Here is a 27,587-nt window from a genome sequence, read left to right on the forward strand (position 1 = left end):
GGCCTAGCTCCAAACCAAGAAGAGCTCAGCATTGTCCTGGCGCCAGCCTGCAGTGGCAGCCCACCCTCACCCCATGTGCAGATCCAGGGGCACATGCTCCCCATGCCCTCCTACGGTGTGCATAGAAGTGGGAGCCACCCTCTCCACATCCCCCAGTGGGGATGGAGCGTGGGGCAGATGAACCACTCATGTGTCTGTCCCACGCTGCACCCCAGCTATGCAGCGCCTGCCTGTACCCCTGCCCCAGCCTCACTCCCTCCCTCCCTCACTGTGGGGGCCTTGATCTGCCCCACCACACCTATTCCCCCCCTCCGCCCCTTCCCCCACAACAGACTTACCAGCCGGATGCTGCTCTCCAAGATGCTCAGCTGCATGGGGACCAGCTGATATGGCTTGTTAAAAATTGTCCATCTGTATCGGCCCCAAAAAATCTCTATTGGTGCACCCCATTAATGATATTATGTCATGTTGGTGGAAAAAAATCTCCCAGAATAGCTTCAGTCAGAGTTGGAAACCCTAGCATCCATCCCAAAAACAGTTTGGACCTATCTTTGTTTCTTTTCCACCTTCTCTCTATGGGTGTGCAAGAGAAAAGTGAGGCTACTCAAGTTCATTCACATGATTTGTCCACACTGGCAAAATGATGCATTTACCTTGGCTTCCATAAGAATGGTCCTACACTCCAAAGACAAGTGACAACTTGGTAGAAATTGCAAGGAATAAACTCCTCTTTTATTGTCATAATATTCCCCATCATACCAACCTCCATTCACTGCCACTTCTATCCTGGTCTCTCCAACTCCATCATGTATTGCATAAAGGACTTAAGAAAGATTATATTTTGATTATAGCAGACTAAGAAAGAAGTCCCTCTTGAAGATTACAAGCCACATCTATAGCATGTGTTTCATATGCTTTCCATGCAGAAACCCATCCAGACCCAGACATTTACTTTCTCTTCAGAGTAAGAGTTAAAAGGGACCACTAGACCAGTAGATCAACTTCCTGTGTATCCCAGCCCATTAAGTTTCCTATTCAAAGCCCAAAGTTAATCTAAAGTATGCCAGACCAGAGACTACTGTCATAGGAGGAGAACAAGAAAGACCAAGATACATGGTCTTCATTTCAAGAGAGATGCAGAATTTTGTCTGCATATGTAGTTAGAGGATGATGGGTCATGAATGGAAGCATTATCTACAAGATCCATAATGACACAGAACTTGTGGGATGCATCTACTGGTTTACTTGCCACTTCTACTTCTTCCTTCCGCCAGTAAGTTTTCTTCAGTTACAGTAATTTATACTGGTATTCAGTGCCTTTAAACTGGTATCCTATGGGCAAAAGGCCAAGTACATATTATCAACATTCCTCTAAACAGCGGTTTCAAAAATATCTGACAGGATATTTTATTACTACTGCTACTATTATCAATCAGCTGATTGTCAAACCAGCCCCAAACAGCCCCAGGACTGGACCTTGCTGTGGGCTGAGAGCAGCTCTGGTCCAGCACAGAGCTATCCCCTACCCAATCAGTAGGACTGGACACGGGGAGGGTGGGGTATTCAGATGAGCGTGCATATGTGTCTTCCAGCATCTTAAAACCCTTTGAGATGCTGCAAGAGGCACATGCAGGAATGAGAAAACATTCCCTGTGCTGCAAATTTGCAGTGCAGGGGCAAAATTGGGACCCTGGATATCCAGGGATCAAAAAAAAACGGAGTGGAAAAAAGTGAGGCAGGGCATGGTCCAGAGGTGCTCTGGTAGTAGCTAGAGTGTCTCTATAACTAGCCCTCACCTTGGGGCTAAAGCACACTGCCTCTCCATGCTGGCCCCACCTGCTCCCCCAATGCCACTGATCCCTGCCCTGCCCAGCCCCACCACCCACCTGCCCCCCAACCTCCCCGATCCCTGCTCCACCTGGTCCCAACCCCATCTACCCCCTGAGTCCCCCCAGTCCCTGCCCCACCTGGCCCCATCCCCCACCTTCCCCCTGAGCCCCCCCCATCACTGCCCCTATCTGGCGCCACCCCCCTTGCCTGCTCCTTAAGTTCCCCTGATCACTGCCCCACTCGGCCCCATACCCTGCCTGACCCCTGAGCTCCCCCCATCACTGCCCTGCCTGTCCACATTCCCCTTTAGCCCCCCACTCACTGCCTTCCCACCCCAGCATCCCAGCAAGTTAAAAAAAAACCAAAACCCACCTTTGCACTCACCGGCACTAGCAGCTGCCATCAGAGTCACTGGGGCTCCCCTGCACAGCGTGAGGTGGGTACCCCAGCCCAGGCCCCCCCACTGTCCTGTGCTGCATGGGGGGTGGGCTCTGCCAGGAGACCCCAGAGCCTCCACAGCCCCTGCTACTGTGGTGAGTAGAAGCTTTATTTTTTTCTTTTTTTTTTTTTTTTTAAGTGCCGGAGGCAGGGGTTTGGGAGGCAGCCATTGCAAGCAGGGAATGGGGCTTGGTGGGGCAGCCATTGGAGGGTCTGGGGGAGCTGATGGGGGGTGGGCCTGGGTGGGGCAGCCATGGAGGGGGGCTGCAGAAGCCAGTGTGGGATGGAGTCAGGTGGAGCAGCAATCTGGGGGGTGGATGGAGGAGCAAGTGGAGGTGGGGCATGTGGGCCCTGTGGAGGGGTAGTCTCTGTGGGGGCCATCTGGCCCCTGTTGGGGGGTTGTAACCCCTCTGGGGGGGTTGTAATCCTTCTTGGGGTTTTGTGGCCCCTGTGGGGGGGGCAGCAAAACACATAGGCATTTAGAATTCACTTTATTATGATGATAGAGACATTAGTAGGCTTCCAAACTGCTTTAACACTATAGATATATCAATAAAACATTGCCCAATGGATTGCTGTGTCTCTGTCTCTCACTCTCTCTCTCTTTCTATTTAGTGATCTTTTAATTGTGGAGGAAAATGGATTTCGGGGTATTTTACAGAGTGACTTTGGGTTTTTTTTATCAGGGATTTTTCACTTTTCAAATAGGGACACCAGAATTTCTGCTAGGGAGGCCAGTGACAAGACCCTGCCTGCTCAGAGCTGCACCTTGGACCAGGGTGGGTGCATGTGTACCCCCTGAGCATGGCAGTGCACCCCTTACAAAAAGACATCTCCCACACTGTTGGTCGTGCCTGTGGGCAGTTGCCGCTCACCACCCTGCCAGCGGCGTCTGCGGGCAGTCTGCAATTCTCACTGGCCACTGCCAATGTTGCCAGCAGCAGCTGCGAGTGGTCGCTGATCCCTGGTCGGCACTCACCCCACCCCCCATTGCTGACGGTGCTGGCAGCATCTGTGGGAGCTCCCCTGTTTACCATTGCCACGCTCCTGCCACCACCATGCACTCCCCCAGCCACCAGGTCATGCATTGTTCATGCCTTGGACCTAGCTGGAAGAGGCTAGATAGTTCAAAGCAGGCCACTACACCTTCTGGGCAATAGCTGCCCAGATTGCCAGGCAGGGGGAACACATGGCAGTAGTACTCCACAAAGTCCGACTGGCAGCTGGCTCACAGGAGCAGATGCCTGTACTGGCTGTGCAGTCCCCATCCGGGTTCATCAGGTGCGCAGCAGGTCACAGCCAGGCAGCAGCCCCCATTGCCAGACTGCTGCAGTGGGTAAAGGGTGCAGGGAACTCTCAGGGCTGCTTCAGCAGTGCAGCTTGCACAAGGGGTGGTGTCCCCAGGTACCAGTTGGCTGGGCCCCAGAAGCTCCTGAGAGCTAGTAGCCCTGAGCTACTTGCCAGGGCAGCTATTTGTACTAATCGGGCCAGGACAGGGCAGCTTTTTATACTGCTGGGGACAGCACAGGTGCTGGCCCTGAGCTCTAGCTCTCCCTGGCTGCAGATCCAGAAGGAGTGAGGCAAGGCTATTTTGCCCCAAGTGGCACAATTTGCCACACACCAAAGTACATGTCCAGACACACGTGCTGAGGCAAAAAGCCCCAGCTCAAATTTGTACCACTTCTATTTGAGCTGCTGCAAGTGCACATGCTTGCATGTATGGACACGTCCAGGGTGGCTCTGAAGTGGCACAACTGGGATCAGATTAATTTTATGCCCCACTCCAAACATCACGCCTCATGGCACAAGACACAATATTTGGGATGGGGCATAAAATTCCTCCAGTCCCAACTGTACCATTCTTTTAAAGTCTGCCAGGGGCCTTAGGCACCATTACTTGTCATGAGCTGGCAGTCCTGAGACCTCTGCCCCAAATGTGGACAGGAGTTAAGCCCCAAAAGGTAAAAGAACAATGTTCAATTACTCATTTTAAAATCAACCTAAACATCAACAATACCACCTCTGAAAACAGGACTTGTATGCTGTGGATGAAGCTTACAGCTGTGTAGAGAGCGTATACATGGCTTAAGCACTACTTATGTCTGATTTGGATAATGTAAGTGGCACACAAGTAGAGCCTAAGCATTGTGCCAAGCTACTGCCTGTCGATGAATTCCACCCTCAGAGCAAAGCCTCTTTCCTCTGAAGGGCAGAAGTGTGTTTTTCATACATCCTTCAGGTGCATCCTGTGTGATATTTTAAAATGGTCTGTGTTTAGAGAGATGTTGATTATATGAACTTGGCATTTTGCCTGCAAGATACCAGTTTAAAAGCATTAGTTCAAAAGCTGCTGATTAGTTTAGTCGATCTTTTAAACTTCCTTGTAGCTTTTGTTTTAAATAATATAATAAAAAGTATATCTTGTTAAATGGGTACACATGTGGTACTCCATTCCAGTAGCAAAAATGTACAAAATTTTTTTATTGGGCCCATTAAAAAGAGTGAGAATTTAATGTATGCTAATTAGCTTTAAGAATATAAGATTAAAATCTCTAAGTAGGCTTGTCAGCACAGCAACCTTTCATGGTAAGTGCTACCACCACTACCTAGTGACCTCTGAGACTCAGAATATGTGAAACCCTGTCATGCAGGGGATGCCGAGAAGGATGGAAGAAGTGGGGTAGCAGAGTGGGTAGTGTATTCCTGTGGCATTAAACACATGAGTTCAAATCTCTTTCTGCCCACACACCAAAGCCTGTCTCCTTAGTTTGCCTGGCATCAATGTTTACCTGGTGATTCAGGCTAGGGAGTTAAAGGCAGCCAATCTGATTTTAATCACAGCACTGCCTTGTTTGTCCTTTTTTACAGAAATTGGCATGCTTTAACTGCACTAGCCCGACAGACTACTTGGGCTTGGCACAAGCTTTTGATTTTTGGAAGAGGGAAAATGACAAAGTCTTAAAACTGTGCCAGGGAGATGGCGTTCACACCGTTTCTGCATTTGCTTTTTGTGACCATGTTGGTAAATGAAGAGGCCAGATCTTTGCTGAAGCAGCTACTGTGAAATAACTACTAGAGAAGCTGGTCAGGAAGAAATTTTGAATTTAACAACCTTCTCAAGCAAATCTCAGGATGTCATCCTCCCTCTGTACTCGGCCTTGGTGAGGCCGCAGCTGGAGTACTGCGTCCAGTTCTGGGCTCCGCAATTCAAAAAGGATGTGGAGAAGCTTGAGAGAATCCAGAAAAGAGCCATGTGCGTGATCTGAGGGCAAGAGAACAGGCCTTATGAAGAGAGGCTGAGAGCCATGGGACTCTTTAGTCTGGAAAGGCACAGGCTCAGGGGTGACTTAGTGGCTGCCTATAAATATATCCGGGGTGTACATCAGGATCTGGGGGAATGCCTGTTCACCAGAGCGCCCCAAAGGATGACAAGGTCAAATAGTCACAAACTCCTCCATGAATGTTTTAGGCTGGGCATAAGGAAAAACTTCTTTACTGTCTGAGCCCTCAAGTCCTGGAATAGACAGCCTCCAGAGGTGGTGCAAGCACCTACTCTGGACTCTTTTAAGAAAGATTTGGATGCCTATCTTGCTGAGATCCTTTGACCCTACCTGGCTTCCTGCCCCTGGGGCAGGGGGCTGGACTCAATGATCTTCTGAGGTCCCTTCCAGCCATAGTGTCTATGAAATCTATGAAACCTAACTGCCCACTTGTCAGCAAGGGGGGTTTCATGTCTCCAACTAACGAAAGAACCAATGGCTTTACAAACAGACCTAATTAAAGTGATTCATAAGCAAGCAGTAATCCAGGAGCTTGTGGATCTGTCCAGGAGTTTTAAGATATGAGCCACATAAAATGCTTCCCAATGTAGAAGGTTTCCCTGATTAGCCTTCATTAGACAAGGGTATCTCCTTCAGGTTTTAATAATAATTGCTGCCCATGCACTCTCCCTTCCCCAAAGAGGTTTGGATCAGTGGATTCATTCAGTTTCAAGTCTACTGGCTACCTCCCTCTTTCACCCCAAAACAGACTGGCTCCCCACGTCTCTTCTGTACTGCTACATCATAATTTGGGGGTGAAAGAGGGTGGTACAGGTAGCTGCTAAACCCAGAGGTGCATTCTCTGCAGCACCCCTCTCTGCAGGGAGGAATCATGGAACTTCCCTCAAATGCAATGTGGTGGGGAAGGGTCAGGTTATACCTCATCTGTCAGTAGACTCAAATTACACATGACTTATGAGTATATCTTTACCTCTGGCTAGGAGCAAGTGGAGGAAGAGGAGGAAGAAGAGAAACCAGGCACCAGATCTTGCCCTGGGAAGGTGAGCCAGGACTGCCTGTGTGTTTGGCTTGCTGAGTGTTTGTTTGGTGGGCTGTATGTGTTTTGGGCATGTGCTTGGAAAAGGTGGGAGTGTTGGTATGTGAGCGATTGCTGCTGGTGCCTGACAAAAGCCCTAATGAGGGGTTCAAGCCAATATAGGCCCAGCAGGGTATAAAAGGAGACTCCCTGAGAGAAGAGGGCCAGCAAACAGGACAAGCAGTTTGAAGGTCAGTTTGCTGTCCCCCTCTTTGAAGGGATACTTTAAACCTGTTGAGAGAAAAGAGGGAAAAAGAAACCTTTCAGGGCCGAGGAGCAGCAAACAAGCCATCTTACAGGGGAGTTTGCTAGGGAAGGTCTGATGGCAAGAGGGGCAGAAAGAGAGAGGTGGCAGATTAAGAGACCTAGGGAAATGGCTGGAGGACATCACAATGCCAGAATCACTGCCGCTGCCTTTGCTTGCACCTGTGAGGTGTCTGTCTCGGCAGGACAGCTCAATGTTGAGGCTCCCACTCAGGTCCAGGTTTGGTGCTGTGGAGACTGCAGCTTGCAGGTTCCTTTCAGTGACTGCCGGGTTGGGGAGTACCTGCAATGTGAGCGGTGCCTCCTGGTGGTGTGCCTCAGGGAGCAGGAAAGAGAGCTACAGGACGAGGTGATGAGGCTAAAGCATCCTCTGCCATGAGGACTTCATTTATTCCATGCTGAAGGAGACCTCTAGGACTGTGGAGTAAGAACTGCTGAAGGCACTGCTAAGTGAGGGAGAAGACATGAAAGTGGAAGCTGGAAGCTTGTGAGCTCTGGCAGCCTGGAGAAATCTTCATTTCCAGCTGCAGCAGTCTGCCTGGAGGACAGATGTGGAACACCAGCAAAAGCAGAGGAGAAGCTCATTCCGTGGTGGAGGAGAACAGGTCTCCCCAAGGTTGGAAGGATCAAGACCACTGCCACCAAAAAGAAGCGATGGGTGCTGGTGGTTGGAGATGCCCTTCTGTGGGAGACAGAGGCATCCATCTGCCGCCTGACCTATCGTTTTGGGAGGCCTGCTGCTTTTCTGGAGGGACTGTCACAGAGGGATTACCGAGCCTCATCTAGCCCTGTGACTACGCTATGCTACTCATCCATGTGGGCACCAATAACATTGCCAGGGGAGACCCTGAGCAGATCAGAAGTGACTACAGCGCTCTGTGTGCTTGGGTGAAAGGAACAGAGGCTCAGGTAATATTCTCCTCTATCCTTCTGCTCAAGGGGAAGGGCCTTGGCAGGAGTGAGCACATCCTGCAGATCAATGCATGGCTGAACAGACGGTGTCACCAGCAGGCCTTTGGCTTCCAAGAAGGAAGAGATGGGATCCATCCAACAGAGCGTGGGAAGGGCTTCTCCGTAGACAGACTTGCTAACCTAGTGACAAGGGCTTTAAATGAAGTTTGCAAAGGTCTGGAGACCAAAGTTCTGAGATAAGTGGGGAAGTGGTTGCCCTGGAGGAAGCAGAAGCAGGAGGGGGCAACAGGGGAGGTGTTCTCATTCTTCCTGAGAAAGCAGAGCAATTGGGTAGTGACCCAGGTACCTGTACATGAATCTATGGGGTCTGGGAAACAAGCAGGAAGAATTGGAAGTCCTAGCATCATCACTCAACAGTGACATGATTGGAACAACAGAGACTTGGTGGGAGCTTGCATGACTGGAGCAGTGCCATGGGTGGGTATAAACTGTTCAGGAAGGATGAGCAGGGGAGAAGAGGAGGACGAGTTGCTCTTTATGTAAAAGATGTCTATGATTGCTTAGACCTCCAGTATGAAACTGGAGATAGGCCTGTCAAAAGTATCTGGATAAGGGTTAGAGGGGGGAGCAATAATGGTGATGTTATGGTAGAGGTCTGCTACAGACAACTACCAGACCAGGAGGAAATGGTGGATGAGACTTTCTTCAAACAGCTAGTGGAAGTTCCCAGATAACAGGTCCTGGTTCTCATGGAGGACTTCAATCACCCTGACATCTGTTGGGAGAGCAATACAGCAGCGCACAGGCAATCCAGGAAGTTTTTGGAGTGTACTGGGGACAACTTCCTGATGCAAGTGTTGAAGTGGTTAACTAGGTGGCATGCTTTTCTTGGCCTGCTGCAAACTGGAAAGAAATAGTGGGGAATGTAGTAGTGGATGGCAAATTGGGCAGCATCAACCATGAGATGATTGAGTTCAGGATCTTGAGGAAAGGAAGAAAAGAGAGCAGCAGAGTAACGACTTTGGATTTCAGAAAAGCAGATTTCAATTCACTCAGGGAACTGATGAGCAGGATCTCTTGGGAGGCCAGTCTGAAAGGGACAGGAGTCCAGGAGAGCTGCCTGTACTTTAAAGAAGTCTTACTGAGGGTGCAGGAACATCTCATCCCAGTGTGCAGGAAGACTAGCAAGTATGGCAGAAGACCCGCTTGGCTTAGCAAGGAACTCTTCAGTATGTTAAAACAAAAAGGAAGTATATAAGAACTGGAAACTTGGACAAACTATTAGGGAGGAATATAAGAGTATTGCTTGGGCATGAATGGATGAAGGCAGGAAGGCCAAAGCAACTGAACTTGCAGCTAGCAAGGGACAAGAAGGGTAACAAGAAGGATCAGGAACAAGAGGAGGATCAGGGAATGTGTGGGTCCCAAGAGGGCTAATGGCATACCGGGTTGCATTGATAGGTGAGTTGCCAGGTCAAGGGAAATGATTATTCCCTTCTATTCAGCACTGGTGAAGCCATATCAGGAGTATTGTGTTCAGTTTTGGGTCCCCCACTACAGAAAGGATGTGGACAAATTGGAGAGAGTCCAGTGGAGGACAACAAAAATGATGTGGGGGCTGGGGCACATGACTTATGAGGAAAGACTGAGGTAACTGGGCTTATTTAGTCTAGAGAATAGAAGACTGAAGGGAAATTTAATAGCAGCCTTCAACCACCTGAAGTGGGGGCTCGAAAGAGGGAGCTGGACTGTTCTCAGTGACAGATGATAGAACAAGGAGCAATGGTCTCAAGTTGCAGCACGGGAAGTTTAGGCTAGATATTAGGAAGAATTTTCTCACTAGGAGGGTAGTAAAACATTGCAGCAGGTTACCCATAGAAGTGGTAGAAGCTCCATCCTTGGATTTTTTCAGAACCTGGCTAGACACAGGTTTGGCTGGGATGATCTAGTTGAGAATGGCCCTGCTTTGAGCAGGGGGCAGGACTATATGGCCTCCTGAGGTCTTTCCCAACCCTAACTTTCTATGATTCTAAATAAATCCAGTCCTCAGCCTCTCCTCAGAAGTCATGTGCCCCAGCCCCCTAAATATTTTCATTGCCCTCCACTGGACTCTCTCCAATTTGCCAACATCTTTTCTGTAGTAGGGCGCCAAAAACTGGACCCAGTATTGCAAATGTGGCCTTACAAATGCTGAATAAAGGGGAATAACACTTCCCTTGATCTACTGGCAACACTCCTACTACTGCTGCCCAGTATGCCATTAGTTTTCCTCACAACAAGGGCATACTGTTGGCTTACATTGATCTTATTGTCTGCTGTAACTCCCAGGACTTTTTCTGCAGAGCTGCTGCTTAGCCAGTTGTTCCCCAGCCTGTACCAGTGCATGGGATTGTTCCGTCTTAAGTGCAGGTCTTTGCACTTGTCCTTATTGAACCTACTGAGATTGCTTTTTTACAGTCCGTTATGCAACCTCTACTTCCTTAGCTTGCTCTGCAAGAAAGTTGTGGGAGACCGTATCAAAAGCCTTGCTAAAATCCAAGTATATCACATCCAGTGGTATCCCGACATCCACAGAGCCAGTCAATCTCATCTTAGAAGCAGTCAGGTTGGCCAGGCAGACAACTTGTCCTTGGTGAATCCACGTTGACTGTTCCTCATCACCTTTTTCTCCAAGTTCTTAGAAACGGATTCCTTCATCTACCGACATACTTGTAGAAACCCTTCTTGTGACCCTTCACATCCCTTGCTAGCTGCAACTCCAATTGCATTTTGGCCTTCCTGACTTTATCCCAGCATGCCTGAGCAATGCTCTTATATTCCTCCCTAGTTATTTGTCCAAGTTTCTTCTTCTTATAAGCTTCCTTTTTGTGACTTGGTTTACTGAAGACTTCCCTGCTAAGCCAAGCAGTCTTCTGGCATACTTGCTAGTCTTCCTGCACATCAGGATGGTTTATTCCTGCATACTCAGTAAGGCTTCTTTGAAGTACAGCCAGCTCCCCTGGACTCCTCTCCCCCTCAGTCTGGCTTCCCAGGGGATCCTGCCCATGAGTTCCCTGATTGAGTTAAAGTCTTCTTTTCTAAAGTCCAGGGTCTTTACTCTGCTGCTCTCCATCCTTCCTTTCCTCAAGAACCTGAATGCAATCATCTTGTAGTCACTGCTGCCCAAGTTGCCATCCACTACTGCATTCCCCCCCAGTTCTACTCTGTTTGTAAGTAGCAAGGCCAAGAAAAGCACGGCCCCTAGTTTTCCATTCCAGCACTTGTACCAGGAAGTTGTCCTGAACACTTGTCCCAAAAGCTTCCTGGATTGCCCGTGCACTGCTATAATGCCCTCCCAGCAGATGTCAGGGTAATTGAAGTCCCCCATGATAACCAGCACCTGTGATCAGGAAACTTCTGGTAGCTGTTTGAAGAAAGCCTCATCTACCATTTCCTCCTGGTCTTGCAGTCTACAGCAGACGTGCACCAGAACATCACTCCTGTTGCTGTCGCCTCTGACCTTAACCCACAGACTCTCAACAGGCCTATCTCCAGCTTCATACTGGAGCTCTGAGCACAGCTCCTTCTCCTCCTCTTCCCCCCTGCCTGTCCTTCCGGAACAGTTTGTACCCATCCATGACAGTACTCCAGTCATGCAAGCTCCCACCAAGTCTCTGTTATTCCAATCACGTCATAGTGCTGTGACTGCTCAAGGACTTCCCATTCTTCCTGCTTGTTTCCCAGGCTCCATGCATTTGTGTACAGACACCTGAGGTAACTAGTTGATTGCTCTGATTTCTCAGGAAGTACGAGAACACATCCCCATTTGCCCCCTCCTGCTTGCTCTTCCTCCAGGACTCCTGCTTCCCCACCTACATCAGGGCTTTGCTGTCCATCCCCCAGAAAACCTAGTTTTAAAGTCCCCCTTACTAGGTAAGCAGGCCTGTCTGCAAAGACACTCTTCCCTTTCTTCATCAGGTGGACCCCATCTCTTCCCAGCAATCCTTCTTCTTGGAACAACATCCCATGGTCAAAGAAGCCAAATCCCTGCTGGCAACACCACCTGTGCAGCCAGCCCTTTCCCTTGACCAGAAGGATTGGTGAGAACACAATCTAAACCCCAGACCCCCTCACCCTTGCACCCAGAGCCCTGTAGTCACTCTTGATATGCTCAGGGTCTCAGACTGAGGGGGGATTGACTAGCAGACTTTAATTACTTGAAGGGTGGTTCCAAAGAGGATTAAGTTAAGTCTCAAGTTGCAGCAAGGGAAGTTTAGGTTAGCTATTAGGAAAAATCTCTCTCAGTAGGAGGGTAGTAAAGCACTGGAAGAGGTTACCCAGAGAAGTTGTGGAACCTCCATCCCTGGACATTTTTAAGACCTGGCTAGACAAAGCCTTGGCTGGGATGATTTAGTTGGGGATGATCCTGCTTTGAGCAGGAAGTTGGACCATATGATCTCCTGACATCCCTTCCAATGCTAGTTTTCTATAATTCTATAAGGGTTTGTTTTTCCATATTTGTATTCCAGTATGCATCTGCCTGTCCTAAACAACCCTAAAACCAATCCAGCTGGAGATTTTAGAATGATGATTTTTCTTTTGGTCTTTAATCAGCAAATGAACTAAGTGGAAGCACTGTGTCAGTTGTAGTGCTGCCATGTGATCTGTGCTAAGAGTGGGACCTGGCAAGTGGCATTGCAGCACATATCACATTATCCCAGCAACCAAGCAACTGACAGTAACTGCAATGCACACATACTGTGTTTTCTGACATGCCAGAAAACATCCCTGTATACACTGCCATCTCTGAGGAAGGGATTTCTTATATGCCCATGGAAAAGAAATTGTGTATGTCAAAAGGAGAAAAAGCCATGGCTGGAATAACAATGATGTTATGAGCCTATATTGGATGTTGCTATTTTTAGCTCTTTCAAACAATAAACCACAATGTTTTGTATGTGAAATCTAAAACCAAATTTCACATTTTCCACTTATTTTAGACGTGCATATTCTTTTTCAGCTGTATTTTAGTCTTTAATCATGAATGGACTTTTTTTAAAAATAATTTTAGCAAACAGAATCAATGACAAAAAAATGAAGAGAAAAACAATACACAATGATTTAAGGAATGCATAAAATATAGGGGTCACTGCAAATTTTGTTGGAAAAACACACAAACGTTGTTGCAAATCCCACTTCACTTGCATCAAAATGACGTCATCGCCTGCCTAGCTTTAACGTCAGTAACTGCAGAGATTTTGACTGGGGAAGAGAAACAAAATACAGGATTTCCTGTTCTACAGACACTGCAGTCTGCAGATGCCAGCAAGAGTTCTGAGCTCCTGGGCCAAGGGTTTTTTAAAAAATAGTACTTCTCACATTAAATGTGAATTTAAGTCTCTTTGTGGTTGGAATTTATAGGATGAAGTAAAAATAGAAGGCTGTTGCTTCCCCTGCTCCTTGCTGTAGAGGTCCTCTTGAAGAATGGATACTACAGTGAGGTAAGCTTGCTCTCTCCAGCATTTCCTTTTGTAGATCTAACCTATAACAATCTTTGGTGATGCTATGATCTGTTTTTTTAAGAGAGTTTTTAAATAGTCTAATTAAGGTATCTTCAGCAGACTTGGACAGAATGGCATTTCATTTCTGTTTCTATGCAGGTAGTAAGTAGGGAGAAGACTGCTATTGTGGATCAGAAATCAATGAAAGTATTTTATAGAAAGTGTTTTCTTGATTGATACAAGCTGCTAAAACAGACAATTTAATTTCATTTTACATATTATATTTCAGTGCATGAGTTTAAAATTTAATAATTGCTGTTTTGAAAGCCTACTCTGCTTAAGTAAAGAGATTATTTCATGTCATCAACAGATTTTGTTACAACGATGCATTTCTCCCCTTCTCTGAGAATTTGAGCATAACCCTAGGGTGGAAACTTGGCCAAAAAAATTGGCTGGTTTAAACTTCCCTATGTTTGGGGTTCTTTGGATCTGGAATATGGGCTCCCCCCTCTTTATGCCACTGAAAAAAAATAATGAAAAGAGTTCAGTACTGATATTTCTGTGACTGGAATTTTTAAACACAATACTACAGAAATATCGAACTGGGTGGGGCACAGAGTGATTCAGAATAGTCAGGCGATTTCCACTGAAGTCAGCCATATAAGAACACAGAAAAAAGTTACTTACCACTGATGCTTTTTTTTTTTTGGCCTTTATGTGCATTTTAAAAATTGGTTTAAGCTGTTAATTCAGCAGAGGGAAGTTCTGTATAACCCTACATTGCTATCACCATTACCCATGTTCTCCATCTCCTCATCCTCTGTAATAAAATCCTGTTTCTGTGTCCTGCCTTCATTTCAGCAGGACACTCCTCAGGGCAGGAGTCTGTCTTTTGTCTATCACTTTGTATGCTGACATCTTTACCCAGGTTGAGGCCTCTATAAACTACTGCAATAGCAAATATTGAGATGATCAAAAGCTACGCTAATTATGTTCTAGAAATCTGTCTTCATTTAAATGTGTGGAAACCAAATAACATCCCTGTAGTTACACAGAGATATAGAATATAGAAGGAATCACAGAAGCCAGGGACAGAAAGGCAAGAGGGCAAGTCAGCAGAGGCTCAGCTCTGAATACAGACCCATTCACTTCAGGAAGTTTTACTGAAGGAGTCTTGGGTTGAATCCAATTTGACAGCAGCTTGGCAATAGTTGTTAGCCACATTAATTGTATGCAAGTTTAGAAGCAGTAAACTATTTAAAAAAATTGAAAGTACAGGTTGGATATGAAAGAAATGTAAGTGTATTCTAATATACTTTCTCCCTAGGGCCACCTGCATCCGATTTTCCTCTGAAAGAGAAACTCATTTCCCCACACTCTCAAGCCTTGAGTTAAAAACAACCAAGCCACAACACCCCCTCGCTGATTCTTGAAGCTTTGTTAGGGGCTTCTTTCCCCAGCGCTGTGTTATTCATTAGCTTGGCAGCATCTTTGTGTGTCGAAAACATCAAGTTGAAGTGCATTTAGACCTCAGGAGTGGGGGCAGGGTTCTCCAAGGGCACCAGAAGCTTTATTCTTCCCTTCCTGATGGACTTTCTGAGGTCTTGAAGGAAGCAAGAGCTTCAAACATGTCAACTGCTATGAGAATATTTGAGCCCCTCATGTCTCCTGAATAACCTTTGCCTTAGAAATACAGCTACTTGCCATCAGGCACAGAAGCAGTGTCACTGAATTAAAAAAGCAGTTTCTGCTTGTCAAGCAGAACTTAATGTATGTGGGCTGTGGATTTAGGCAACACTGGCCTCCAGTGCAACTTGGAAGTAATTAGATGCCTTTTGAGGTCTCTTACAACCATATATTCTATGATTTCATTAATATCAAATTCTGCCTGGGTTGTGCAAATAGGGACATCATCTCTGGGTGCCAGAAGGGTGGGTCCTGAAAGCACCCAGAGGTGCTTAGCAACCCCTCCCCTCCCCATCTGACCCCCACAGTCCCCTTCTTGACAACACCTGGGGAACTGAAAGTATTACACGGCACCTCTGACTTGGGATTGACCACTCTGAGATGATATCACAGTGTAGGTGATTGTAGCAGAGCACTAGGGTGCTCGCTACTAGCAACAGTAATAAGGACAGCTGCCAATTAATAGGGCAGCACAGGTGAGGGTTGCCGGGGCAACAAATGTTGGTCAGCTGGCCAGGAGTGTATGGGGCAGGGCCGGGCCTTTATAAGTAGCCCAGGCCAGGACCTAGAGAAGCAATTCTCCTCTGGCAGGGGCAGGGGCAGGGGCAGGGGCAGGAGCAGGAGCAGGAGCTCTGTGGGCGAGCTGAGCAGCCCGGGTCGATGGTTGCAGCCTGACCACTCTGACCGGCTGCAATGATGCAGGGGTAAAGAGAACTCTGACGGGTGTAGGACAGAGCCAGCATAGAGCGGAGCGGGGTTTATGAGCTCGGGGGCTTATGATTGCATTATGAGCCGGTAGGCTTCTTGTTTATGTTGCAGCCGCTTAGCTCGTGTTTTCGTTATCGTTACACCGGAGGACCGGGTGAGGCTGTAGGGGTGTGAGGAGGCCTCACGGGAGCTCCCCAATAATCTGGGGGTCCCAGGTGCCCAGTAATGGCACAGCGAGCGGTGCCAGTAGGGCACAGCTGTTTTGTGCCGGAGAGGCGCGGTGTGTGGGGTTTCGGACCCCAGCCCATGAGGGCAGTATTTTGCCCAGTGGGAAAAGTGACCCAGGAAAGGGTCAAGGGCCAGGCACGGCTACGGCCACCTGAGCCCCAAGCGCGGGAAATGCGTGAACGAGGCCCCAGAGGGGGGACAATGAGTGCGGGAAACGCGTAAGTGAGGCCCCAGAGAGGGCAATGGTGAGGGCTCAGCTTTGTTTGGGGGCACGTTGGCCCAGCCCCAGAGCTAAAAGGGGGCAGCGAAGAGCCCCGGAGCTAGTGGGGTATCCTGACCCCAGCCCAGCGGGGCGGTATCGGGAGTAAAGCCCAAGTAGGGCGTAAGACCCCAAAGGAAGGTCGGGGCCAGGCACGGCTATGGCCACCTGAGCCCCGACCGCGGGAAGTGCGGCATAGGCCCCAGACACGGGGCACTGGTGGTGAAACCAGCTCGGGGGTGCCAGGTAGGGCGCTGAAGTGTAAGGGCTTGATAATACCTGGGAATAGCTGCGAGGCTTGGGGCATGCTGAAGGGGAGGTTGGAGGCACCCATTGCCCATAAGGCAGGGGTGCACTGGGGCACCCCAATTGGAACGGGGCATAGAGCGGAGTAGTGTCCTAGGCAAGACAAGGCAGCCTCCCTTACTGAACTTAGAACATCAAAGACGTGGCAGGCGAGTTGAGGGTGCTGAATCACCTAATTGGACACGGCAGAGGGCGCTAGTGGGATCATGGCCGCCCCTGCACCCCACTCCGTGACAGTGATGTACCACTGCTGTGCATGATAAAACTTTGAGAAGCAGAAGAGAACCCTGGTCTTCCGTATATTTTTAGGGGTGAAGAGAATAAGTGATCTTAGCAGGACTAACCTGGGTTCCTTCTTTTCACCACAAAAATGAAAATCTATCACTGAGAAAAATGTTCAAATGGTACTAAATTACACTGGGACTGTAGTTAGCAGTTGCTTGGGGAACCTTTTGCTCTAAGCCAAGATAGCAGTCAGGAAGGGGCGTTAATCTGTGGCTGTTCTGTGGCCAGCATGGAAAAAGGTTTCATTTTAATTGGACACTTTTTATCTGTTTTGTTTTTCAATTGCACAAGTGCCTGAAAATCAAAATACTTGTATGAAGAAAACTGTGCAAACCAGGAATGCTCAACCTCTGGCTTGCAGGCCAAATGTAGCCCATGAAGTCTTGGAATCCAGCCTGTGGGACTGCCCAAGGGATGGGAAATTTGGGGTGGGAGAGCAGTGCACTTCATACAGCCATCCCTCCTCACTACCAAAATTGCAAGCCCCATGGGATGGGTCAGAGCTGGGCCATGACCCTGCTACCACACAGCACGATCGGAGCCAGGCCACATCCCCTTCCCTCCATCCGGCTAGGTTGAGACTTTGCCAGCCAGCTTCCTTCTGCAGGGCCAGGCAATCCCCCTTCCCCATGCGCGGCTGGTTTGGGGCCAGGTCACAGGGCCAGACCAGATCCCCTGGACTGGATTGGAACATCTTGCATTCAAAAGCTTGTGTAATTCTATCCCAACTACAGAGTTGATGCAATAAAAGATACCACTTTAAGAAATTGTTTCCTCTTATAATTTTTGGACCATCACAACTACAACATCACTCTTACACTACCAGAAAGTAAAAAGGGAATTGAAAAAACAGAAAGTGTCATTATGCCTAGGTACAACTGTGGGAACCACTGAATACTGCATGCAGTGCTGATTTCTCTTCCCACCCCTCAAAAATGGTGACAGCAGAACTAGAAAAGGTACAGAGAAAGGCAACAAGGATGGGCCAAGGTATGAGGATGCTTCTGTACAAGGAAAAACTAAGCAGGCTACAATTTTTCAGCTTAGAAAAAGAAAAGACAACTGGGGCAGTGTGATAAGACAGAGGACTATAAATTCAGAATGGCATAGAGAAAGTAAATAGCAATTTACTATTTATTGTCCCTCTCAATATTAGAACTAGGGGATATACAATGAAATTAATAGGTAGCAGGTTTACAGCAAATGGAAGGAAGTTCTTTTTCACTCAGGCTGCAATTAACTTGTGGGGCTCATTGCCACAAAACATTGTAAAGGCTGATAATTTAATCAGCATAAAAAGGCACTGGAGAAATTCATGAAAGATGGGTCCATCAGTGGTATTTAACATGGTAGTTAGTGCTGCAAACTCAAAAGCAGGGCATCCTAGACTTCTGAATGCTAGAAGCTGCAAAGGGAGAGAAGCACTGGGCCAGCTAGTCTGGATATGCCATATTTCAGTGCTCTTTCCCTAAGAATCCACATTTGGTCCCTGTAAAAGAATGGCTGGATGGACTAATGGGCTGACACAGGATAGTGTTTATGTTCTTAAGCAAAATCTATATAGATTTCATAGACATTAGGGCTGGAAGGGGCCTCATGAGATCATCTGATCCAGCCCCCTGCCCAAAAAGCAAGAAGTCAACTGGAGTCAGATATACTTCGATAGGTTTTGGTAAACGTCTTCAAAATACTTCTTTTGAAAGGAAAGCTTTTGAAAAGGAGGCTATAGGGGAACACTTTTACACTTCTAAGTTTTCAAGTGTTTATCCAACAGAAATTGTTTCTTCAGCTCTGACCAATGTCTTGATACACTTGACAGTGTTTCTTCCCACCAAATCCTTTAGTTTCTGTTGATGTAGCTGCTACACAAGTAGGATTGGTGCCTTTGCTAAATACAGTTAGATGTGATTTCCTCTTACAATATGGGTCATAGATCCCCTGAGCAGGCATTATGGGGGCATCTGCAAAGATACCTGTTAAATTAAGCTGATAAGAAATGGATGCTACGGACTGTGTGTCGAGTTTCAGGTTTTTGGATTTGGTATTTGGTTGGTAATAGGAATTTGCTTGGCAAATGAATTTGGATTCTGATTAAACTTTTAAAAAAGATCACTCTTCAAATTTTGCCAAATAAAATGTTACTAGATATTTCTGCAAGTGTGAATCTCTCTGTCTTCTAACACTGAGGTTCAGCAGGCCGTTGAAGAGCTTGAGGAAGGTTTAAATTTCAGATGTGTTGAAGGCAATTGGCACTATAAATATTCACAACCTCTGAAACAAATCAGGTTCCTTGTTAACAAAAGGCAAGACTTTCAAGCAGTTAATAGTGATCTTTGTACTTGCAAGACCCATTTTTACATCCAGATTTTCAGAAGTGCTCAGCTCCCTGTTAGGCACCAGAATAAGTGGCCAGATTTCTAGAACATCTCAGCACATGGGATGCATAGCCCGTTAAGTTGCTCTGAAAGAATGGCATAAATGTCACAATGTATCAGGAGCTCTTCATAGATTTATTCCTACCATAGTATAAATTATGTTGGTGTGTACGCCAACATAAAAATTACACCATAATCAGGGGTAGATAGATGGACAACTGTCCCAGGTAGCTATTATGGTATCTTGCTGCTAGACAATGAGAAACCAGGCAACAGTTTACTTTTAGCAAATGACTGTGATAGGGTGGACATGGACAGATGAAACCTAAAGCAATGTTAACTACTTAGCCCTGATTCTTTGGGATAATTCTTTATTGGATTGGGTAAAGGTGTCTTGGGTTTAGGGGTTGGATTGCCTCTCCCCTACTTTTTAAAACAAAATAAAACACTGATGTCCATCCATGTCCTTAAAAAGACTCTTGAATTGTTTTGTAATGGATTGCAACTGGGTCCCAAAATCTGCCCTGAGCTTTTTGCAAGATTCCTGTCGGCTCAAAAACTGCAAGCAGCCCCACTGCCATCAAAAACATTATGTTATTGTTTGTCAGTGGGAACAGTCATGGTGGTAAACTTCATGCTAGGTATTTTCCAAGATCAGATCCTGATCCCCTAAAGAGAAACAAACAGCAATCTGCTTGTGGTGCCTTGTGGTCAATTAAAATAACACATATTATAATAGTATCCAGTGCTGTAAGAAAAATTACATGGTTGTGTGCTAAATGATAGAGTTTGCCCTCGTTTTATTGCCTGTTACACAAGAAGTAGCCCTTTTACCCAATTAAATGTGATGTTTACTCAAATTGTTGCTTTGGATGATGAACTACATCATTATGCAGAAGGCGTGCACAAGTGCCTCTGCACCACTTAGGTACAACCTGAACTCTCAACTCTGGGCATCTGTGATATGTAAAGGGGAAATGGAGGAAAGTCACCCAAACAGGAGGGCTTCTGGTCCAACTCAAAGGGTGGGTATTTCATTGTATTTGGAATTGTTATTGTAGCGTAATGACTACATTGTGCCTCATGCCTTAGAAATCGAATTACAAATACTGACGCACATTTGGTCAGCTATTAATTTGTACATTTAATCCTAAATATGGAGCCAGAACTCTGATGGATTGGTCTGCTCTTTTCCACTGCAGACCTCCTTCACAGTCTGTTGTCTGTTAGCCCAGGCTTTTACTGATACTGTTTCTTGCTCTTGGTATCTGCTATTGCCAGGCCTCTATGTTCAATCTTAGTTAATTCTAAAGTATTTTTATTTAACTTCTTGGTGAGCTTCTCTACAAGTCTAAATAACAGCAGCCATTTGGGAAAAGTTGACTGATGCCAAATGAACAAAATCAGAGGTTACTGATGACACTAAGATGTGGGGGGATGTGGGCACGCTAGAAGGGAGGAATAGGCTGCAATCAGACCTAGACAGGTTACAGAGGTAGGCGGATGAGACTAGGACAGAATTCAACACTGACAAGTGCAAGGTGATGCACCTGGGGAGGAGCAACCGGCACCATACCTACAGGCTGGGGAACTCCCTTCTCATCAGTACAGGGGCAGAAAAGGATTTTGGAGTCATCATTGATGCCAAGATGAACATGGGCCGGCAGTGTGGGGATGCAGTCAGGAAGGCCAACCGCACCTTGTCATGCATCCACAGATGCATCTGGAGCAGGCCAGGGAGGTGATCCTCCCCCTCTATGCAGCACTGGTCAGGCCACAGCTGGAGTACTGCGTTCAGTTCTGGGCGCCGCACTTCAAGAGGGATGTCGACAGCATGGAGAGGGTCCACAGGAGGCCACCCGCATGATCAGGCGCCAGCAGGGCAGGCCCTATGAGGAGAGGCTACGGGACCTGAACCTGTTCAGCCTCCACAAGAGAAGGCTGAGGGGGATCTCGTGGCCTGTTATAAACTAGTCAGGGGGGATCAGCAGGCATTGGGGGAGTCACTGTTCCCCCGAGCACTACCAGGAGTGACCAGGAATAATGGTCACAAGCTGGCAGAGGGTAGATTTAGGCTAGATATTAGGAAGTACTACTTCATGGTCAGGGCGGCTAGAATCTGGAACCAACTTCCAAGAGAAGTGGTGCTGGCCCCTACCCTGGGGGTCTTTAAGAGGAGGCTGGATGAACACCTTGCTGGGGTCATTTGACCCCAGTAATCTTTCCTGCCATGGCAGGGGGTCGGACTAGATGATCTACTCAGGTCTCTTCCGACCCTATAAATTATGAAACTATGAAACCTGTGAAATAAAATCTTGGGACACAATCAAAGGACCATATTAGAGGTGTCAAAATGAAGTATACCATGCCTGTTTTGCACATATGTGCTACACCCCAAAATGGACATAATGTGACTATGAATCAAGAGGCACAGTGCTGAGTTGGAATTCTTGAGGAAACATTTTGGAGGGCTCATGAGCATGTTTTGCTGTGGATGATTTCATAGGAGGACATCTAGATGCCCTTTTCACCCCAGGGGAAGATAACAGTCTGGGCTAACAGCAGGCCCCACAGACTGCTGTATGATTGGTTTCTAATAACATTAAGTATCGATTTAATAGGCATGTGTTAGTCCTCAGGTTAATTACAAGCTTTGATACACTTTGTTCCTAATGTTGTAGCCTGCTTGAGGAGGGGAAAGAAAAGGTATCTGAGGGAGCTGGAGAGAGAGAGAGAGAGAAAAAAAAAAAAGACTCCCAAGGAGGACAGGGAGAAAAAAAAAAAACACAAGCTGAAATGATGCTGAGATGCTCTGCAGTGGCACACTATACAGCCTTTGTTTCAACTGCAGCTGTCTGCTATTGTGCTTGGAAATGTGTCACTCGGACACCTTCCTGACCCACTTGAAGACCGAGGGTCTCAAAGCCATAGGCTTGCCATTCAAAAAGTCATGCCAGGGCTGGCTGAAGGGGATCCTACAGGAGGGAAACCAGATATGGCTTTTCAGGGAGTCCCAAGGCAGAGCTTCCCTTGAAAGGGGTGTGGGTTCTCTGATAAGAGGATCCATGACAGTAATCAGTTCCTGTGGCAGTAGGCATGTGCCAATAAGTACTCCCAAAAGTGGTGCGTAATGTAGCTACAGCATTGGGTGCATAGTTTTCAAGGGAGCGGGGGCAGAATGAGCAGAGTCATTGTAGCATGTTACGTTTCAGCTTCCCGCATCATGGTCCTCTGGTGGTGTATGCATGCCCTAGAGGTCTGAAGAGTTGCCTGGCAGCTAGCTACACCCAGACTTGTTGCAGTATTATGCCTAGGGAGCAGTTTTGTATCCTGGGCAGGGCTCCATAGACAACCTTCAGTGAGGCTGAGTGGAAGATGCACTAGATCAACACATTTAAGAGTTGGTCCAGCTCTCTTTCCTCCCCAACCAAACCCCTTTCTTGTCCCTGCTACACTTTCCAGGCAGTAGTGGTTTAGCCCTTGGCACAGTTCGGATAGCCTGTGCATTTGTGTCCCCAATCTCAAGATTCTTGGTAGTTTCATACCTGGACTGGATGGAGAGAAAAGACCCAGGACTCCGATTTGACAAAGTAATGTTGGGGTGGGTACAGAGCATGCCACTGATAACTACAGCAATGTGTTCTGTATGGCCTGAATTCTGATGGTGATAGCATCTTTCTTGCCTGTAACACTTTCATTTTCTTAAATTGAGTAAAATGCATACTTTTTCACATAATTTTTCTTTTAAAATCATATTTATTATAGTTTAAGGATCAGCAATGTCTGGGGTTCCATCGTGTTAGACACGGTACAAAACACAGGCCAAGTTGGCTCTACAGACTACCATGTAGAATTGCCTTCAGATCCAAGCGAGTTCATTTTAAGCAAAGCAGTTGGGCCACAGAAGCACAGTGGGCTAATTTATTTAGCGGAGAAACAGATATGTTACCCTGTATGGATTTCCAGACTGCTGTGGCTAGACTGCTTCTGTTATCCCAGTTCACTGGGACATCTCTACACTATCCTGCAAACTGCAGTATTGATATACCCATAGGAATAGATGGTCTAAGCCATGAAGAGTTTACAATCTAAATACAACTCATGGGTATAAGATGTCATTTAACAGTTTTTCTGTATTAGAAAATGAAAATGTTGAAAAATTGTTTTTTTCTCTACAGAAGTCTTCCATCCATTCTATCCAGTTGTAAATGAATTCACAGATACCTCTCAAGATGCAGAGCAACAGATCTTCGGGAAACTGCACTGACCCTGACATGAAATTTCAGTTCTCTCTGTACGCAGCCACTTACATAATAATATTTATACCTGGTCTACTAGCAAACAGCATTGCATTATGGATTTTGTGTCGCTTCATCAGCAAAAAAAGCAAAGCCATAATTTTTATGATAAATTTGGCTGTGGCTGATCTTGCTCATGTTCTGTCATTACCACTCCGAATGTTTTATTATTTAAACCATACCTGGCCCTTTGGGAGCTCCTTTTGTCAGCTTTGTTTCTACCTGAAGTATCTCAACATGTATGCAAGCATTTGTTTCCTTACTTGTATAAGCATGCAAAGATACCTTTTCCTCCTCCATCCATTCAAGGCCAAAGACTGGAAGTGCAGGTATGATATAGGCATTAGTGTTGTTATATGGATATTTGTTGGAGCTGCATGCTTAACAGTGCCAATTTTTAGAAGTCCTGCATTGCCCAACAATAATAGACACATATGTTTTGCAGACCTTGAAGTGAAGCAAATTACAACAGGAGCTGCTGTGACTTTGGTAACAATAGCTGAATTATCTGGGTTTGTGATCCCCATTTGCATTATTGCATATTGCACTTGGAAAATGAGGGCGTCTCTACAGGAATTCCAAACATCCTTGCAACCCACAAGTGAAAAAAAGCGAGCTTTACGCATGATCCTGACATGTGCAGCTGTATTTTTCATCTGTTTTACACCATATCACATAAACTTTCCTCTTTTTATGATGGTGAAACAGAATGTAATCACAAACTGTTCCATACGCAGAAGTACGCTTCATTTTCATCCAGTTTCTCTATGTCTTGCAAGCCTGAACTGTTGTTTAGATCCAATCGTCTATTACTTTATGACATCAGAGTTTCAAGACCAATTACTGAGGCACGGAGGTGCTGCCCACAGGAGTGACCTTACGGACAGAGAGAGTAGATCATCTTTAAAGGAAACCATTGATGCTAATACAGAGAAAGGAAGTCTTTTATGTGTCAAATGTTGGTTTTTTCCAAGACTGTTTAATCAAACAAACAACATGGAAAGTCCTCCAATGGAAATTGAAGAGTTACAATAAGTCTTATGGCAAAGTGTGGCAGATGGGGGTCCCAGAGTTGGCCATGACATTTCCTGGTGCCCTGTGACCGGGCCAGCTCTGCCCCAAGGGCACCTTCTTATTTTGTCTGGCATGCCTTGTTGGCAAAATGATAAATAGGGAGGCTGCCTATGAGCCTTTGTACAGCTCCCAGTCCCACTGAACCCTGCTAGACCATACTGATCTTCAGACCCCTCACTGGGCCTTTTCCAGACAGCGCCTTGCAGGACACCTCAAGCCTTACAGGCTATTTGTGTTGCTCCAAATCCTCCCCTTTACCATGCCCCACACCTTGCAATGTAACATGATCAGCTGACTCACTTAGCCCTTTCCTGGGGCCTAACTCCACCCCTATGCTGAGCCTCTTTCATGTCCCTGTTTATTGCACCCCAATGGCACCAGGCCCCTCCAACCTCTATAGCTGTGCCCTTCTAGCACTGGGCTCTACACAAAAGGGTGCCCCACCTGCTGGGCACTGATGAGGCCTCCTCCACCCCTTATAGTCTCATCCCAAAACCACTGGTACAAATAACAACACAAACATAAGCCCCTGCTATAACATAATACTAACAATGAAGGCAGCACTCTGTCCCTTTAAGAGGGCAAATGTCCGCCCTTAGGGTAGCATGCCTCCTAGCCCCAGGTACCTGGGGAGCTCCTGGAGTCGTACTGCGCTTGGGTAACAAAGCAGGTAGCACCAGGTCTCAGGCAGCTCCCTCGTGCAGGACCTCCTTCCCCTCCCAGTTGCCAGAGATAGTGAATCCAAACTCCAGCATTGAGCTTATATATCCCCAGGGCCCTGCCTCCTTCCAGTCACCCGACCACCTGCAGGTGCTGGCCAGTCACCCCCTTAGGCTGTTGCTCAGGCAGCCTGAAGGTGTGGAGCTCTGCCTACCTGCAGGGCTGTCTGGCTAGGCTGCTTTTGCTCTTAAAGACGCAGGCACATCTTAGTGCCCTGCTACACAGAGCAAGACATTTTGCTCTACAGGGGTGCATTTCAAAGTTGAAATGATAAGCTAAGTTTATGCTAAGCTCAGAAATATAGGATGAAAACATCTCTTGCCAACAAATACAGGATATCTGAAAGAGATAGATCCCTTAACTTTATCTTTTAAAAAATATTATCATTGTGATCATCTCCCTATTTACCATAGCCTCCTCATGCAAAGCTCTCTTTCATTTCCTGGGGAAGTTGTTAGGTCCCATAACTCGTCTTCAAAGATATTCTAAGATGTGTGTCTTCAGGTGATCCATGTAGTGAAATTCCCTTGCCTATAATGGGGATTTGACTAGTTCATTTCCATCTCCTACTTGAGAAGTCTTGAGAGTGCATTTAATGCTTGTTATTACCCTTACAGCCCTATAGGACTCTTGTCTCCAAGCTACATTTAGAATATTTGAGATATCAGTCAAGGTATTTTTTAAAATCAGTAATACTTTATTTCTGACAATAGCATGGTTTAAGTTGATTAATGTTGCTGTTTCAGTAGATTACAATGAAAATGGAGTAATTTATTATATATATAAAAAAACATTTTTTACTCTGCCAAATGCTGATTTACTTTGTGGGGGAAAGAAAGGATTTGATTCTGCTGAAATTTGTAATGACATTACAGTCTTCCTAATGACTGTTTATTTAGATACAAGAATGCATTCATTTCAGTCAAAATATTCAGCCCACCCCAAAACTGTATGCTACACAAGCTCTGAAGCTTAGCTAGTTGAGAAATTGTTTTTTTTTCCCTACAAGACTTAGCTATTTCATTTTTTTCTCATTTTGTATCAGAATGAATCCGATGCTTCTTGGAACCATTCACCAAAAATCAGAAAGTGAGACCCCAGAACGTCAATAGTCCAGGGATCAGGGCACTCTGAGTATGTACACACGTACTAAGTTGACTTAAGTTAACACAGTTAATTTAAGAGAGAGAACTTAAGTTAAGCTCTCAGAGCCTACACGTGTACAGCTCCTTGACATGGTCTCATCCTGTGAGCTAAGTTGAGTTAACTAATGGGACTCAAGACAATACACTTTGGAAGTATATTATCTTCTGCCACCATTAAGTCGACTCTGATCCGCATAAGTGTACACACTCTGACAGTTAAGTCAATTTAAAAAAGTTAAATTGGCTTAACAGTCAGAAAGTTACTCCATGCACACACCCCCTATGGTACCATGCAACAGGCCCAAGGTTTGAATCCATGGTTTAACTCAGGCGTGGGCAAAGTAAGGCCTGCAGGCTGGATCCAGGCACTTTCATCCAGTCTGCGGCACCCTGCAATGAATTCTGCCCCACCCAGCCCTTCTGCCCACAAGGGTGGGAGCAAGGTGTCTATACCTACCCCCCAACATATCCTATTATGTTTCACTCCTACACTCATGGGCAGAAGGGCTGGCACGGGGCAGGGCTGCTGCTGCAGGCTTCCCTGGCATCCGGCTCCCTCCAGGCAGCAGATAGGGAAGTGGGGGCAGGGCTGCAGCTGGGCGGGAGCGCAGAGCATAGGGCCCTTGCCCAGGGGGGTGGCAGCAGTGTGAAGCTTGGCTGGGCAGGGTGTGGGCATGAGGAGGGAGGGGTGTGAGGACTCCCCCACACACTCCTCACATGGCACACTGTCCTGGCAGGCAGTGGGGGGCAGCAGCAGCAGGGGAGTGGCTTTGCTCGGCGCTGGTGCCTGGCTCCTGGCTCCAGCAAGTGCTGTAAGGAGCGCAGCCCCAGCTGGCCATTTGTTTCCCCAGTGCTCCCCACACTCACGGGCCACAGGAAGGAAGCCCCAGGTGCTGGCATGGAGAAAGCAGCTGGCTCCAGTGCCTGGGGCTTCTCTCTTGTGCCCTGCAAATACGGGGAGTGCCAGGGAAACAAACGGCCCAGCAGGGGTGTGCTTTTTGTTGCAACGTGCAGCGCTGGCCAGAGCCAGGTACCAGCACCCCCGCCTGCTACTGCACCATGGGGGGAGGGAGTGTGTGGGTGGGTGCCCACACACCACACACACACCACACACACACACACACAGACACTCCCCCACCCAGTGTTGCCTGCATTGACTTCAGGAGAGTACAGTGTGTTCCAGAGCCACACAACCCCCCAACATACCCTATGCCCCCCACACA

General features: G+C 46.9%; 1 protein-coding gene across 1 annotated transcript; it reads left to right on the plus strand.

Annotated features, from left to right (window-relative positions):
• The first annotated feature begins 13,110 nt into the window (after nt 1-13,110).
• On the plus strand, nt 13,111-26,341 carry LOC149858215 (putative P2Y purinoceptor 10). The gene is made up of 2 exons (XM_090061194.1): nt 13,111-13,280; nt 23,306-26,341. The coding sequence occupies exon 2, from the start codon at nt 23,336-23,338 to the stop codon at nt 24,458-24,460; it is 1,125 nt and encodes a 374-aa protein (XP_089917320.1). The 5' UTR covers nt 13,111-13,280; nt 23,306-23,335; the 3' UTR covers nt 24,461-26,341.
• The last annotated feature ends 1,246 nt before the right edge of the window (nt 26,342-27,587 follow it).

This window comes from Crocodylus siamensis, chromosome 8, assembly GCF_052110815.1.
Source record: "Crocodylus siamensis isolate JL-2025a chromosome 8, ASM5211081v1, whole genome shotgun sequence".
NCBI lineage: Eukaryota > Metazoa > Chordata > Crocodylia > Crocodylidae > Crocodylus > Crocodylus siamensis.